The sequence below is a fragment of the Danio aesculapii genome, chromosome 23 (assembly GCF_903798145.1).
Source record: "Danio aesculapii chromosome 23, fDanAes4.1, whole genome shotgun sequence".
In the NCBI taxonomy this organism is placed as follows: domain Eukaryota; kingdom Metazoa; phylum Chordata; class Actinopteri; order Cypriniformes; family Danionidae; genus Danio; species Danio aesculapii.
In genome coordinates, this window is record NC_079457.1 from 48,371,503 (window position 1) to 48,389,029 (window position 17,527).

A 17,527-nucleotide genomic window follows, 5' to 3' on the forward strand; every position below is an offset into this window, starting at 1 on the left:
TGGCTGTTGAGTCTGGCTGACTTCAAGGAGTTATATCAGCAAAACAGGATTTGTATGTGCTTTTGAGTTACAGTAAGCTGGATGCGGCGCTGGACATATTTCAGCATCTACATATCAAACATGTGTACCCAGATCATTAACTGAAATCTACCGTCGACCCGAACCAGACACGATGCGGAAGCTCAGGGAATAAGTCATTAAACTCTGTCAACAGAGAAAGTAAAAGTCTGTGCAACATCAGAACAGCAATCTCCACATATCTGATACACAGCTTTGTTACAATAACAGTCTTTAGCAGACGCTTTTGTCCACAGCGACTTACAATTGAGAAGGCAATGAGCGATTCAACAAGAAGAGGCAATACACACAAGAAGTGCTCTTTATTCAAAGTAGATTCTTTGTGTTTAGAAAATGTACTGCAAGAATAGGAGTTTTTGAGAGAGAGAGAGAGAGAGGGAAGAGAGAGAGAGAGAGAGAGAGAGAGAGAGAGAGAGAGAGAGAGAGAGAGAGAAAGTGCTTCAATAGGTGGTTTTGGTTTCATTCACCGAGGTTCAGGTGTTCTGAAAACAGATGAGATTTTAGTTGTCGTTTGAAGAACACCAGTGTATCAGCAATCCGAGTGGGAATGGGAAGATCACTCCACCAGTGTAGAACATTGAAGGAAAAGGTTTTGGAAAGTGAATTATAGCCTCTCTGCAATGGCACCACAAGGTGGTGCTCACACTTCAAATGGAGGCTCAGTTGGGGTGTGAGCAGCAGGTGGAGGTAAAAGGATGCCAGTGGCTGTCCTGCGAATGAACTTTATGCGCAAAACTGTATTATCGCATTAAAGACGTGTGAATAAAGCAGCGTTTCCATCCAACGAGTCAAAGCGAAAACAAAATCGTCACTTCCTGATTATCTGGCGCCAAATATCAACAGTAAAACCTGAATTTACTGCGGTAGGACAAGCCGCGTAAATCTTTTCTTCATCTAATAAATGACTTGCGCCTCAGAAGGCAATCCTGACACGCAGAGAACGCGCGGTGGTGTTTGAAGGTGTCAGACGCGGAGCACAGACGCTCTTGATTCTGGAGGTCATTAATAATATAATAACACTAATACTTAAACGGTAAGGTGTTTTAAAATGACCAAAACAACAGTTCAGATGGTTTAATGTGCTCAGCCTGCTGGTTTCTCCATTCATACACATTTTCATCATCACATGATCTCTTATGACAACATCACATGACCTTTTTTAATGCGCATGCTAAACTTTGTGCGGTAAAAGTGTTTCCATCGTAGTTTATGCGCATCTTTTCTTATCGAATAAAAAGTTTATCCTACTCAGTTATGCGCATACGTTTTTTATGCGCATTTTCAACATTTATGCACATCATGGCCTTTCCATTTCCAAAATGCGCATAAAAATAGGTGGATGGAAACAAAGCTATTGATTTGAACTTGATTCGGGCTTCAACCGGTAACCAACTGTGGTAAGTAACTACCGGTAATGTTGTGTTCACACCAGATGCGGTGTGCGCGGATAAATTGCTCTATTCGTGTGTAAATAGACGCGTGAACATTTTGAGCTTACTCGCTTCATTCGTGCGTCAAATTCACTACGCAATAGACGCGGATTCGCATCATGGGCTTCTGTCTGCCCGGTGACTGTAGCTTCATTGCTAAACAGCTAACATGGATTTTATTGAGAGAATAACTGTGTTTATGAGCTTTATAAAGGCTGAAAAACAGCATCGATTCATTTGAAGCCGTGTCTAAGTTCACTAGATCCTTCCAGAGGTGCAGCCAGGTTTGTGAGTTCATAAACTCCTCCAGAAACTGTCTCTCGATGGTGGAGGCTTTCAGTGCCCTACAGAAAAAACGCTTAAACCAGCCTAGGCTGGTTGGCTGGTTTTAGCTGGCTGACCAGGCTGGTTTTAGAGGAGTTTTGGCTGGTTTCCAGCCATTTCCAGCCTGGTATTAGCTAGTCAGGATGGAAAATGACCAGCTAAAACCAGCTTGACCAGCTTGACCAGCCTGGTTTAAGCTGGACATAGCTGGTTTTAGCTGGTCATCTCCCAGCCTGACCAGCTAAGACCAGGCTGGAAATGGCTGGAAACCAGCCTGGAAATGGCCAAAACTCCTCTAAAACCAGGCTGGTCAACCAGCTAAAACCAGCCAACCAGCCTAGGCTGGTTTAAGCTGTTTTTTTCAGTAGGGTGGTGCTTCTAACTAAGCCGAGACCAGTTTGATCAACTGTTGTCAGGTGTCGGCAGGAGGATTTCTCCTGATTGGTTAACGCGGTGCGAATGTCTGCTGAAGTTCAGATTTTCCAACTTGATCGATTTGTGTGAAACGCACGTTAAGCGCAACTATCGTGCAAAACACACAACTCGCGCCGCTTCATTCGCGCAAATCGCATAATTTGCACCACCTCATTCGCGCCTATCACACCGCAGGATGTCTATTCGCGTCTTTGCGCTGACTCACGCTTGACGCTTCTTCCACGTCTGGTGTGAACGCAGCATAAGTTCATCGTCATCGTTTTTACTCTCTGTCCACGTCTTCTAGCATCATTGAGTTTCTTGCTTCAGCTGAACACAAAATGAATTTTAAGAAACTGGTGGCCATTACCTTCCCAGGTGTGTTTTCCTTACAATCAACGTCAAAAATGAAAGAGAAGAGAAGGATTTAAACCACTTAAGGGTGTATCGACTATCCATTTAACTTTGGTTAAGACTAAATAAAAGAAATCAAACAAATCACCAGCACGTCACCAGCAAGTCTCCAAGAAAGTGTTCAGTCGCTATTTTAGCTTAAAACATTTAGGACAAAACTAGCATAATAATGAGTATTAGGGATCAAATAAAGTACTAATTAAACCTCAAAGCTCATTTCCAAACAAAACACTTAAAAAATACGTAAATGATTCAGCTACTGCTGTAAAAGACCAGGATGAAAAACAGTTTAGTGTATTACAGCAAAAAAAAAAATAGACAAATACTCTAAAGTGCATTTCAGAAAGTGTTGCAAATGACCCATTTAATGCATGCAAACTGTTGTCTTAGACAAAAACGAAGCTCTCTCTCGCCAACACACACAACACTGCCACATGCAGCGGTCTCTTTAATAAAAACACACACAGACACACACACACACACGCAAGATGAACACGCTATTGTTTAAAATGCTCTCTGTTTTCAGCAAGGCTGTGTACTGTGTGTGTAAATCCTGTGAGGATTTTGGCTAAACACTGAATATCAGAACAGCTGTTGCTTTCTCTAATCTCCATCACAGAGAGAGAGAGAGAGAAAGAGAGAGAGAGAGGATGACTGGTGACAGCTCACACTAACAACAGTTAAACGTAGCATCGCTCATACACATTACTACCAACAGGAACATTCATTTTAACAGAGAATTAAATTACAATAAAATACAAAATAAACATTACATTTGAAACGTCTTTACTTGTGATTTGGATAGCATTTTTTTGTATATTTAGTGCTTTTGTAATTGTTTTTCCTTCTTTTTTAAAAAAAATTAATTGTATTTATTGTGTATTTACATTCCTCTTGTAGTGTTTTTTGTTATATCTATGCACTCAGTGTCTGACAGTAACATACTTTCAATTCTCTGTATGTCTGAACATGTGGCAGAATTGACAATAAAGCTGATCAAAATAAAGCACATGGTTTGTATGAGTTCCCAGTATCTCCATTTGGCATAAAGAACAGACCACATCTCTACAAATGACACACTTGAGCTTTAATAAATGCACTAAAATCACTAAAACACTCTAAAAAAAACAACAGCAAACATACAACAAAGAACATGTTATGAAAGAGAATGAATGGCACAACACAGTTTAACTAAAACTCCACACAACTGAACACAACTACAACTTCAGAAGAACTCCTGATAAAACCTAACCAAATTTTACTATTGTTTTCTCTCTTTATTTTTACTACAATAAATATATTTTTATTTATTTTATTTTTTTGTATTTATTGTGTATTTACATTCCTCTTGTAGTGTTTTAACATACTTTCAATTCTCTGTATGTCTGAACATATGGCAGAATTGACAATAAAGCTGATCAAAATAAAGCACATGGTTTGTATGAGTTCCCAGTATCTCCATTTGGTATGAAGAACAGACCACATCTCTACAGATGACAAACTTGAGCTTTAATAAATGCACTAAAACCAAACACTCACATTCTATGAACATAAACAGCAGAACACAGCTCAACTAAAACTCAGCAACTGTTCAACTACAGCTTCAGAAGAACTCATGATAAAACCAAACCAATACATGTATTTTTATAACAATAAAGCTGGCTTTGACTTTAAAAACCTTTTCCAGTCTCTCAAATGGTTTGTAAGAGTTCCCAGTATCTCCATTTGGTATAAAGAACAGACCAGATCTCTACAAATGACACACTTGAGCTTTAATAAATGCACTAAAACCAAAAACCCATCAAAAAACAACAGCAAACATAGGAAACACTTTACTTTAGATCCCAATTCATGCTGTTTACTACTGGCTTCCTACCTGCCTATTATTAAGACACTGACTGTTAATTAGTAGCTACAAAATATGATCCTACCCAAACCCTATTAGTACCCATTACACTGGTAGTGTTAGTTAATGGTTAGTTAAAACCATGACATAAAACAAAGTGCTACCACAACACAGCTCAACTAAAACTGTTAAATAATGACACATGTAAATAATGAACATTATAGCCAAAGTAATATTTTAAAAGTTGAGAATAGGGTCAAATTGTTCAAATTAGTGATGGTTTTTACGATTTTAAAGAAAATGCTCCCAAAATATTTCCTTAATTATGATGTTTTAGTTAGTGAGGTACATTGTCATTCTACAAGAGCACGTAGCAGAGATATTTATCCATATAGATTTAAGAGTGAATCAGGTAGAAACTCTTTTTTGTGTGCTAGCTCTGCTGTTGGGAATGCTTTGCCCACGATTTTTAAAGAGGTTCAAATTGAGAGAGTTTTTAAAAGGGGAATTAAAAAGTGGTTGTTTTATAGTTGATGTTGAGGATTTTATTGTGCTGAGTTGCTGAGCTGATGATGTTTGCATTCTATTTATGATTTGCTCGTTAATTTTAAAAAAATATCGAGGACCACAATGGAAATAAGCCTGTGGCTTTGTTGTGTACTTTTTCCTCGACAGTTTTTAAAATAATGTATGAATTGGTCTAACTGGACTTGTTTGTATATTTTGGTTAGAATTGTCAAATAAAATCAATCAATCAATCAACTCAGCAACTGTTCAACTACAGCTTCAGAAGAACTCATGATAAAACAAACCAATACATGTATTTTTATAACAATAAAGCTGGCTTTGACTTTAAAACCCCTTTTCCAGTCTCTCAAATGGTTTGTATGAGTTCCCAGTATCTCCATTTGGTATAAAGAACAGACCACATCTAAACAAATGACACACTTGAGCTTTAATAAATGCACTAAAACCAAACACTCACATTGAACATAAACAGCAGAACACAGCTCAACTAAAACTCAGCAACTGTTCAACTACAGCTTCAGAAGAACTCATGATAAAGCCAAACCAATACATGTATTTTTATAACAATAAAGCTGGCTTTGACTTTAAAACACCATTTCCAGTCTCTCAAATGGTTTGTATGAGTTCCCAGCATCGCCTTATACATTTTAAATATAAGTTAAAGAAATGGCTAAAAGCAAATCAAGTTTGTTATCATGTGTAATTCTTCTGTCTAACATTTTAAGAAATTCTTATTACATGTTTTATACTGTTGTCATTTGTAATTTTACTGTTTCTGTATGTGTGATCATGTGTTTTTGATTTTAGGTTGCCTTTTAAAATCTGGCAGGGGGCAACAGATGAAAATTAGCCCCCGTGGCTAACTCTGGCTTATTTACAGTTTCACTGTTTATTAATGAGCATTGTCCCTGTTAAAATTAATAAATTACAATTACGAGACCATCAGAACAGACCAGATCGCAACAAAAGACACACTTGAGCTTTAATAAATGCACTAACATCAAACACTCTTCAAGAGAACTCCTGATAAAACTAAGCTATTCCTCTTGTATGCACTCAGGGTCTGATAATAACATACTTTCAATTCTTTGTATGTCTGAACATGTGGCAGAATTGACAATAAAGCTGATCAAAATAAAGCACATGGTTTGTAGGAGTTCCCAGTATCTCCATTTGGTATAAAGAACAGACCACATCTCTACAAATGACACAGATGAGCTTTAATAAATGCACTAAAACCAAACACTCACATTGAACATAAACAGCACAACACAGCTCAACTAAAACTCCACGCAACTCCATGCAAAACCGAACTCCAATGCAAAGTCCAGCAAAAGACGAGAGAGTGCATCAGAGATTACTAACCTTGCACAGTTTCTGGTACCGCGGTGAAGAAATCGCCATTCTCTGGAGCCGGTGTAAAAAGACCACCACTTTCTGCAGAGACGTCCGAACTACAGCCATCATCCTAACTCTGCCTGCACACGACTGCCAGCGTCTGAGAGCACGCATCCTCACCGCACACACACACTCGTTCACGCACGCTCACATGCTCCCCACCACCGGCCAAATGTGACGAGCCATGTCACAAAAACACACACACACTAAAGAGCGTCAGCAATATCTGCGCTCCTCTCCTGCGATAAATAACAGTCACACTGAGATTTAATACAGTATGAGGAAAAAGGAGAATGAACGAGAGAGGGAACGATGCTTTGAGAGAGAGAGAGAGAGAGAGAGGAGGAGGAGGAGGAGGCTTGATATAGCGGACAGAGAGAAACTCTGGAGAGCGTTCAGGAGACGGAGCGCATCTTTTAGCACCGTAAGAATGCGTGTGTGTCTGTGTGTGAAAATTCATAAAGGGAATGAGTGAGGGTGACACACTTTGCTGAAAGAGAGCACATCTCTGGAGAGACGGAGAAATAGAGCAGTGAGACGCTTCGGAGGAAAAAACGAAAGAGAGACGATGGGAACGGTGAATGACTGGAACACACACACACACACACTCACTCTGATGCTGATTTGATCCTTCTGATGACCTGTGATGACGTACGCTCACTAAAGCTAACACAGAATCAATACTGTGACCCCATTTACTGTCTTAAAGGAATAGTTCAGACAAAAACAATGAGATTTCATCTACGTTTAGTCTGAGAAATGCTGGTCCAAACCTGTATGACTGACTGTGCTCACTGGATCAGAAATGTGCTCATGCCTCTTCCTTGCTTATCTTTTTAAGAGTTGAAAGTAGGGCACTTATGATTCACGGATGATTTTCTTCAATGTTTTGAGTTTGACCAAGTAAAACTGGATGGTTTGTGTTATTTATTCTATATGGTGCATGTTTGGATGGACTGTAGTGTTCCTTTTTAATTATTGCTCTTTTTAATTATTACTTTTTTTGTTATCATTTGTATGATGTAAATGTTTTTTTGTTTGTTTTGTGTCATAAAAAAACTATATATATATATATATATATATATATGTCAATATACATATAGATATATATACACATACACAAATATATATATACACACACATATATAAACATATACACATATATATATATATATATACACACATACACAAATATATATATACACACACATATATAAACATATACACACATATATATATATATATATATATATATATATATATATATATATATATATATATATATATACATATACATATACACATATATATATATATATATATATACATATACATATACATATATATACATATACAATATGCATATACAGTATATATACACATATATATACATATATATGCACATATAAATATATATACATATAAATATATATACATATACATATATATATATATATATATATATATATATATATATATATATATATATATATATATATATATATATATATATATATATATACATATACATATGTATACATATACATATATATATATATATACACACATATACATGTATATATATACACACATATACATATATATATATATATATATATATATATATATATATATATATATATATATATATATATACATACATATATATACATACATATATATATATATATATATATATATACACATACAAATACATACACACACACACACATATATATATATATATATATATATATATATATATATATATATATATATACATACATATATATATATATATATATATATATATATATACACACACACACAAAGTGCATGTACATATTATAACATGTTTTAAGTAACTTATGATAAAACTGATTCATTAAGTGATTCAAGTCTGATTCACCTGTATATTTGTGGTGGATACACCACAAAAAAAGTTTTTTCTTAGATTTTTTTGCCTCGTTTCTAGTCCAAATATCCAAAAATGATTAAATCAAGAAGCGTTTTCTAGACAAGCAGAACATTTTACATTTAATGAGTCAAAATGAAGTGAGTTTTTGCTTGAAACAGGCTAAACGATCTGCCAATGCGGTTACAAAATTATCTTGTTTTTCCTATTGACATTAGATGATTTTTTTTGTTTGTTTTAAGAAAAAAGACATTCAGTAAAACATGACAGTATGTTTAGCTTGTCTGGGAAATGCTTCTTGATTTATTAATTTTTAGATATTTGGACTTTTTTATTTTTGTTTTAGCAGATATAGAAATCAAGGAACAGACAGACAAACCCATCATGAAACACGATAATACTTTAATACAATATTTCCTTTATACATACTAGCTGTTGTTTGACCGATTCGTTTTGTTTCAAGAGTTCACACTTAGATATTGCTGGACGTTATTAGCAGGTTTAGCATGTTGTCCCAGGAGAGAACCCTGAGCTCAGAGATGATTGAGCACAGGACTCCCGCCAGGTCTTTTAGCATGTAAGGGGCTTCGAGAGAAGAAATAGGTGGAGATGGGGTGGAAGGGGGTAATAGTATAATATATATATATATATATATATATATATATATTTATATATATATATATATATATATATATATATATATATATATTTAAAGCTGGATGAATTTTCAATAAAAAATACACCTTAAATTGTTGGCCGTTCATCAAACAACAGTGTTACCATTATTACAATGATTTGCATTGTGTTTTAAAGCTTAAATGCATCAGTCTGTACTCATTGTAAATAGACATAAGCAACCAGCAAGGTTTCCAAATGTTTTCTTTTTATTACCCATTGCAGAACTACAGTAATACAGTCATACCGGCAATGACACTGCTGTTTTATGCTACACTATCTCTTTAAGAAAGTAAACCGAATTACTTCTAATTTCATTCTGACTTCACAGATTTCCATTTCCCCAGCCTATTCTTCCGACCACCTGCCTCGATTCTGCTACAACACAACCGCTTTTCAGCATATAATCAATTCCTGAAGGATCAAAACCCTGCTGTTTCATTCAGGAATACATCACAACACAGCACTTCACATTCACAAGGTTACAAACACTCTCGAGTCTCAAATCTCTCTCTGTCTGCCGATGTGAGCTTGATAAGTCTGTCTGCCTCGTCACACTAACCACTGAGCAACCACAGTGATTTCGGCCTGATTTAGACGTATACAGTGACAAAGATGGATGAGAAGCACATCGCTGGAAACAACAGTAAACAACGAAATGTCAACCATGAGCTCATGGAGCAAATAAAATAGTAAGTGAATGCTTAGGGCACTATGTGAATGACAGTCATTTTTTCAGAGCAAACGTGGCTTTGAAAAAGCAGTGGGCAGAATTTACTGTTGGTCAAATCAGCCGCTATTCTCAATCCTCCACAAGGTTTCACCAAATGTCATCATTCATGGGGAAAAAAAAGTAAAACAGGATTGCATGTCCTACACTTTTAGGAGCCATTGACACGAAATGCATTGTCCATTCCTACATATGTGCTACTTTTCAGTTGTGTTTCTATGTGAACATGCACTTGATGAATTTGTATGACTGTTCCATTGGCGTTTTGTGTATTTTTCAGCAATTCACCCAAGAGCGCCACTATTATTAAGACACTAACCAAACTTAAACACTTTTACATACAGCTGCTACCTAATGTCAGTTCCAAAGCAGTGGACCAATCAGATGTGAGCCTGATATATATATATATATATATATATATATATATATATATATATATATATATATATATATATACATATATATATATATATATATATATATATATATATATATATATATATATATATATATATATATATACATATATATATATATACATATATATATATATATATATATATATATATATATATATACACTACCTGACAAAAGTCCTGTCGCCTATCCAAGTTTTAGGAACAACAAACAATAACTTTTAGTTGATCATTTGGTGTCAGAAGTGTCTTATATGAAAGGTAAAGGCCTCTAGATTACGCTTATTTGACCACAGTAAAATCTGATCATGCCTTGATTATGAATGATTTGATTAGGTCAGTAAGGTCTGACTCTGCTTAGACTAAAGTCTGCTCACTGAACCTTCAATAATGTCCAGTATAGAATATGTGCTCATGCTGCAGTGGAAACAGAATGAATATTGTGTCTGACTCCATCATGAGCTTGGAGGACTGCATCCATACATCTCTGACATGACTCAAATCACTGATTAATAAAGTCATCTGGAATGGCAAAGAAAGCCTTCTTGCAGGACTCCCAGAGTTCATCAAGAGTCTTTGTGTTCATCTTCAACGCCTTCATCTTCATCTTACCCCAGACGTGCTCAATAATGTTCATGTCTGGTGACTGGGCTGGCCAATCCTGGAGCACCTTGACCTCCTCCGCTTTCAGGAGCTTTGATATGGAGGCTGAAGTATGAGAAGGAGCGCTATCCTGCTGGAGAATTGTCCCTCTCCTGTGGTTTGTAATGTAATGGGCAGCACAAATGTCTTGATACCTCAGGCTGTTGATGTTGATCATCCACTCTGCAGATCTCTCGCACGCCCCCATACTGAATGGAACCCCAAACCATGATCTTTCCTTCACCAAACTTGACTGATTTCAGTGAGAATCTTGCTCCATGTGGGTTCCAGTAGGTCTTCTGCAGTATTGGTGATGATTGAGATGCAGATCAACAGATGATTCATGGGAAAAATCCACCTTCTGACTCTTTTCCAAAAGATCAACTAGAAGTCACGTTATTATTTGTTGCTCCAACAACTGGGATACACGACAAGACTTTTGTCAGGTAATGTACAGTCACAAATCCTATAAACATCTGCATAATATCCAATCAATTTTACTGAAACTAATATATATTTACACACAAGTAAACATATAGAATGAATAGGGAGCTCAAAAACATGCAGATTTTCTGCGCGGAGAGATTCCGTGTGGGTCTAATAATGTCTAATGTCACTGCCACTGGCGTCAAACCATCACAGAAACATCCGCCAAGAAGAAACGCTTTCATAACATGTCATCTCTGGTAATAAAGCGGGCCACTTACAAAGACGTTTCCGTACGAGGACATAAACGATCTGAATGTGTCCTTGAGAAACATGAATATGGGCCAAATGCAACACATAAGCGGTGACTACAAAGTGCGGATTATGTCAAAAAGAAAGAAAGAAACCATCAACTGTTATTGCTTTTATCTTGAAATTAAAGACATGCGGAAATAAGCTTTATGTTTTTAAAATCACAATGTGTGGGAATCAAAGCCACAGCCTTGACTTGTGAACGTAATGAACAGCAGGCGTTGTGTTTAGTGCAACAAAGCGAAGCTGTGATTGAAGCATGCTAACAGTGGAATCATAAAAGAAGCAAATGCTTATTATTCATCATAATAATACAGTAAATGAATTAAGTTGTCGTGCATGCAGAGAAAAAAAGCACCTTCAAAAATGACTAAGGTGTTTAGGTCGTGGCAATTGCCAGAGGCAAAAACCTACCTTGTTTTGACCTCTATAAAATACAGACGTTTTTATTAACCTCATTTATGTGTCAGTGTTGAAATACAGGAACATTTGAAGCTCCCGTGACATTAAAATAAAGTCTTTTAGATGATAGTATCAGCATGTTAGTTTTAAGGATACCTACAATCTAGTGCGCACCAAAACTGTGACAAAATTCCCATTTCGAATGTATAAACCTGATATAAAGTTTCCAGTTTGTCACTTCAGCCTAAATGGATCAACACCAGTATGGACTGCATCCATACATCTCTGCAATGACTCAAATCACTGATTAATAAAGTCATCTGGAATGGCAAAGAAAGCGTTCTTGCAGGACTCCCAGAGTTCATCAAGATTAGGATTCATCTTCAACGCCTCCTCCTTCATCTTAACCCAGACATGCTCAATAATGTTCATGTCTGGTGACTGGGCTGGCCAATCCTGGAGCACCTTGACCTCCTCCACTTTCAGGAGCTTTGATGTGGAGGCTGAAGTATGAGAAGGAGCGCTATCCTGCTGGAGAATTGTCCCTCTCCTGTGGTTTGTAATGTAATGGGCAGCACAAATGTCTTGATACCTCAGGCTGTTGATGTTGATCATCCACTCTGCAGATCTCTCGCACGCCCCCATACTGAATATAACCCCAAACCATGACTTTTCCTTCACCAAACTTGACTGATTTCAATGAGAATCTTGGTCCATGTGGGTTCCAGTAGGTCTCCTGCAGTATTTGTGATGATTGAGATGCAGTTCTACCTTCTGCCTCTTTCAAAAGATTAACTAGAAGTCAAGTTATTATTTGTTGCTCCAACAACAGAGATCCACGACAAGACTTATATATATATATATATATATATATTTATAGACGATGAGAACTGCTCTGATCAAATAAAGTCATGTTTGAAAATCAACAGTGAAGACTCTTACACTGGATGCTGAAGTGACAATCGCCTGCACACTTGACTAATGCGTCCTTCGGGGAGCGCCCTTGATGAAACAATTCAGTTGCTCACTTCAGACTGACCCTACAAAGTGCCCTTCAAGAGCGCAAACATGTCATTTGTTGCCAAGAAACACAAAAGCAAAAGAACACTCAATGGAAATTCACATGCTGCGTCCCAATTCGTACACAATCCGTCCTAAATAGTCGTCTAAAAGAGAATTAGTGTGTCCACATTCTGGCAAAAAGTAATACATTTCCAATTATAGTTACTCCCGAAATATGTGCTTCGGGTTTATTTCCTGTATGATTGTCATTAGCAGGTTATCAAACTAAAATAATGAACATGCCTCTTGTTAATACTAGATCATTTGTTTAACACACGGGCTGAAGAACGGTACATTTGTTTGCATGATTGTTAGCAGACAGAGCGAGTGCCTGATGCTCCTGATTTCTGTCGACAGCAGATAAAGAGATCAAACTGTGTGTGGATAAATCTCTCAGGACAAACACACAGAGAAGTGAAGATGTCGGAGAAGAGAGAATAAAAGAGGACGAGCTCCTGTAGTCATCTATACCTTGATTACACCTATGCTGCAGTGTGGCTGACGTGCCGACTAATGAGGGCTGACGCAGGGATAATTGAATAGGGCTTACAAGCGCTGTAACGTCCCAGATTTCCCTTGGACTGAGACAATGGATCGCCCACAGTCCACACACACACACATTCAAAAGCACGACTCACAAGCTAACATCTGATTACAGGGTGTTTATGACAATGATGTGGTGGGGATTTGGCAATGTCTGCCCACTTTTAACTGATGGATCAAACCAAAGATAGTCATGAGGCAGTTTCTTCCTATTAAAGTGGGTGGGCAGAATCAGCTGCAATGTTTAAAGTCAAAAAATAGATATGATTACATACATTATTTTGCAATATTGCATCAATTAGGCTTAATGAAATGCCTAAATAAGCATCAATTTTGAAAATGCAACTGAAATGCAAATGCAAGTACAACTGAGCAGGAGAAACGTTTTGTCTGATAAGAAGAAATGTGCATTAATACAATGGAAAGACATGCAGTGAATAAAATCCAGAATGAGCATCAATTAAAAGTCATGTGATTTTGTTTTAACAGATCATGTGATGGTAAAAATGGGTGGGATTGGACAGCATTGGGGGTCGTTCACATATCACATCTAAAACTGATTGGAAAACATGAGGTACGTTGATCCCTTTACCAATTTTCAATTTATTTCTGCTTTCGTGGCGTCTGTCATTGCTAATCAACCATCACCCGTGTTTTCTGAGGATCCATGGGTGGGATTGGATAGCATTAGGGGTCATTCACATATCACATCTAAAACTGTGTGGAAAATATGAGGCGAATCATTTCCTTCGGCAATTTTCAATGAATTTCCTCTTTTGTGGTGTCTGTCATTGCTAATCAACCATAAGCCTTGCTCTCTGAGGATCCATGGGTGGGATTGGACAGCATTAGAGGTCGTTCACATATCACATCTAAAACTGTGTGAAAAATATGAGGAGAATCACTTCCTTCACCAGTTTTCAATGCATTTCTGCTCATGTGGTGTCTGTCATTGCTAATCAACCATCACCCGTGTTTTCTGAGGATCCATGTGTGGGATTGTACAGCATTAGGGGTCGTTCACATGTCACATCTAAAACAGTGTGAAAAACATGAGGCGAATCACTTCCTTCGCCAATTTTCAATGTATTTCTTCTTTTGTGGTGTCTGTCATTGCTAATCAACCATCACCCGTGTTTTCTGAGGATCCATGTGTGGGATTGTACAGCATTAGGGGTCGTTCACATGTCACATCTAAAACAGTGTGAAAAACATGAGGCGAATCACTTCCTTCGCCAATTTTCAATGTATTTCTTCTTTTGTGGTGTATGTCATTGCTAATCAACCATCAACCGTGCTCTCTGAGGATCCATGGGTGGGATTGGACAGCATTAGAGGTCGTTCACATATTGCATCTAAAACTGATTGGAAAACATGAGGTACGTCTATTCCTTGACCAATTTTCAATGTGTTTCTGCTCTCGTGGTGTCTGTCATTGCTAATCATCCATCACCAGTGCTCACTGAAGATTCATTGGTAGGATTGGATAGCATTGGGGTCGATCACATATCGTCTCTAAAACTGAGTGTAAAACATGGGGCACGTCTATTCCTTTACCAATTTTCAATGTGTTTCTGCTTTTGTGGCTTCTGTCATTGCTAATCAATCATCAACTTGGCTCTCTGAGAATCCACCAATGACAATCCCTTAAAAAATCCAGGCATTTAACACATAAATGAGTTTTATTTGATGTTTTGCCCAATTTTGGCCAGTTAAAACCTTTTGTTTTCTTGTATTTTTTAACTAGTTTTTGTCTTTACATTAGCCTTGATGTTTGTGGATTTTAGTTATTGTTAAGCACATTGGTCAACTTGTTTTTTTTTTTTCTTACGTGTGCTATAGAAATAAACTGTTGTCAAACAAATGCTGCAGTTTATCTGAGGTAATTAGTCTACAGGTATCCAAATAATCACCAATAAAACTAAACAAGTTTGATTTTGTCAAACATTTGAATCATACAAAATCTGCCTTTTTTGCACCTGATGCACACTCAAATGAAACAAAATCACGACATCATACTCCTTAATGGCTGTTTCTGTTTACTTGCTATACATTATCATCTTCTGAAGAATAGTCATCCAATCACGCTGATCATCTTCTAAAGTAATCGCTATCTTACTCTTGATGTTAAATCTCCTCTGGAAATGACAGCGACTCTTTGTTTAAGAGTTTGTGTGCGTTCGAGTAGTTCCTGTCATGTGATGTGTGTTTAACAGGACAAACTGTTCCTTGTGTTTGTTTCATACAGATTACAAAACCAGAGAACATTTGTTTTCAAGTGAAGCTGGTTCATTTAAAAGTAGAGATGTGAAGCTTTCTCTGTGAATATATTCCTCATGGCTGTGAAGCAAGTATTGGCTGAGATTCCAGTGCATTTGCTGAGCCCAGAGGATTCATAATGAAGCTGCAGAAACTGTCGTTAAAACACACGTCTGCACTGAACCCCTCCCCCGAATAACTAGTCCTTTACTAGAAGGCGGGGCTTCATTCGCCATATTGACCAATACTCTTTTCCCCATTCAAAACTATACGAGTGACATGTCTTGTGTATTCTAGTCTTTACTAGGAAAAACAAATGGCAGTGAACTATCAAACTACAAATCAGTGAATTTATGACAATGGGCTAAATAAACACAACAAATAATCCCAAATGGACAGACTGTATTATAAGCGCGCTTGTAAAATGTAACATGATAAAATGGTCAATTGAAGTCTGGCTAAGAATAAGCTTCAGCGTTGGCTCAAGTCCCAAATGGACAGACTGGATTATAATCGCTCTTGTAGAAATGTATCCGCAGTTCTTACCTCAAGCTGAGCCTTAAGTTGTTTGTTGTGGGCGGAGTCTTGAGAAAGCCCCTCCCTCTGGGCGGCGTCTGATAACACATTGACTGTAGTCTCTGACTCGTGGAGCCACTTCAGGAAAAACTCGAGCTCACGGAGCGACGTTTGCAGAGATTTCAGGTCTAGGTCCAGAGCAGCCTGACGGTCTGAAGCCCTGATCAACACAAATTACTTTCAGTATTTTTAGGGATATTTAGTGTATCCTGACCAACAATAACCTCTGATTAGCTATTTCAGAGGTTGCTGTAGGTCAATCTACTCAAACTATGCATCTAATTTGACTTTACAAACACATATTTCACTAGAAAAGTGTCTTGTAAACACTTACGATGTCCAATGATGCTTTAGAACTAACTGTTCAATTATTATTTGTTTATTTCTGCGATTATGCATTCACGATGATAATGCACTCACAATAGTATGAACCATTATACGCTTATATCACACGGCCGCCATTTTAAAAAACGAAAGCTAGGCTGTGGTGGGAAGAAACCAGGAAGTATAGGATCAGCACTGTAAACATTGCAGTAACATGCTGTGGACTACACACCCTCAGCTGTTGCCACAATTTCAAAATGCAGATATGGTGTAAACATCACTTCAATATCATTCAGTTCAGTTTAATTTAAACAATTAAAAGCATATTAGGCATCAAACATCATCACAATCACTTTAAGAGTGACTTGGGTGACTTTAAGAGTGACCTCCTAGACTTGGGGATGCTTCCCTGCTTCAGCCTATGTAACCCCGTGAGTGATAAAACACTGCAGTCCTCTGTAGCACACCCTGGTGTTGTCTGTAATAGTGTTGTCCTGGTACTGACATTTTAATAATGCCCATTCCCGCTAACATTTACACACCACTCAGTGTGTTTTTAAACACCGCTGATTTGCCAGAGAATTAATCAGTGCTCAACAGAAATGACTGTGATTGGCTGTGATGGTCATCAGTTCACCGCTCTTCACCGAGTGCAAACACAGATACACAGACACTGGAGCATTTTAAAGCCACGAAGATCAGTCGAGCCATCAGCGGATCGCACTCGGTAAACATCGGTGAACTGATTATCCTTAACAGCGCTCAACAGTGCTTAAACGTTAGCAGAAAATTTATGGTTTTCATTTTAGTACT

At 37.3% G+C, this 17,527-nt stretch overlaps 1 protein-coding gene across 1 annotated transcript in view; it reads right to left on the reverse strand.

Moving 5' to 3' along the window:
* The window catches only part of utrn (utrophin), a 346,120-nt gene that overhangs the window by 192,887 nt on the left and 135,706 nt on the right, over positions 1 to 17,527 (reverse strand). The window contains 1 exon segment of the mRNA XM_056448819.1: positions 16,361 to 16,550. Coding sequence (XP_056304794.1) covers positions 16,361 to 16,550 — 190 coding nt within the window.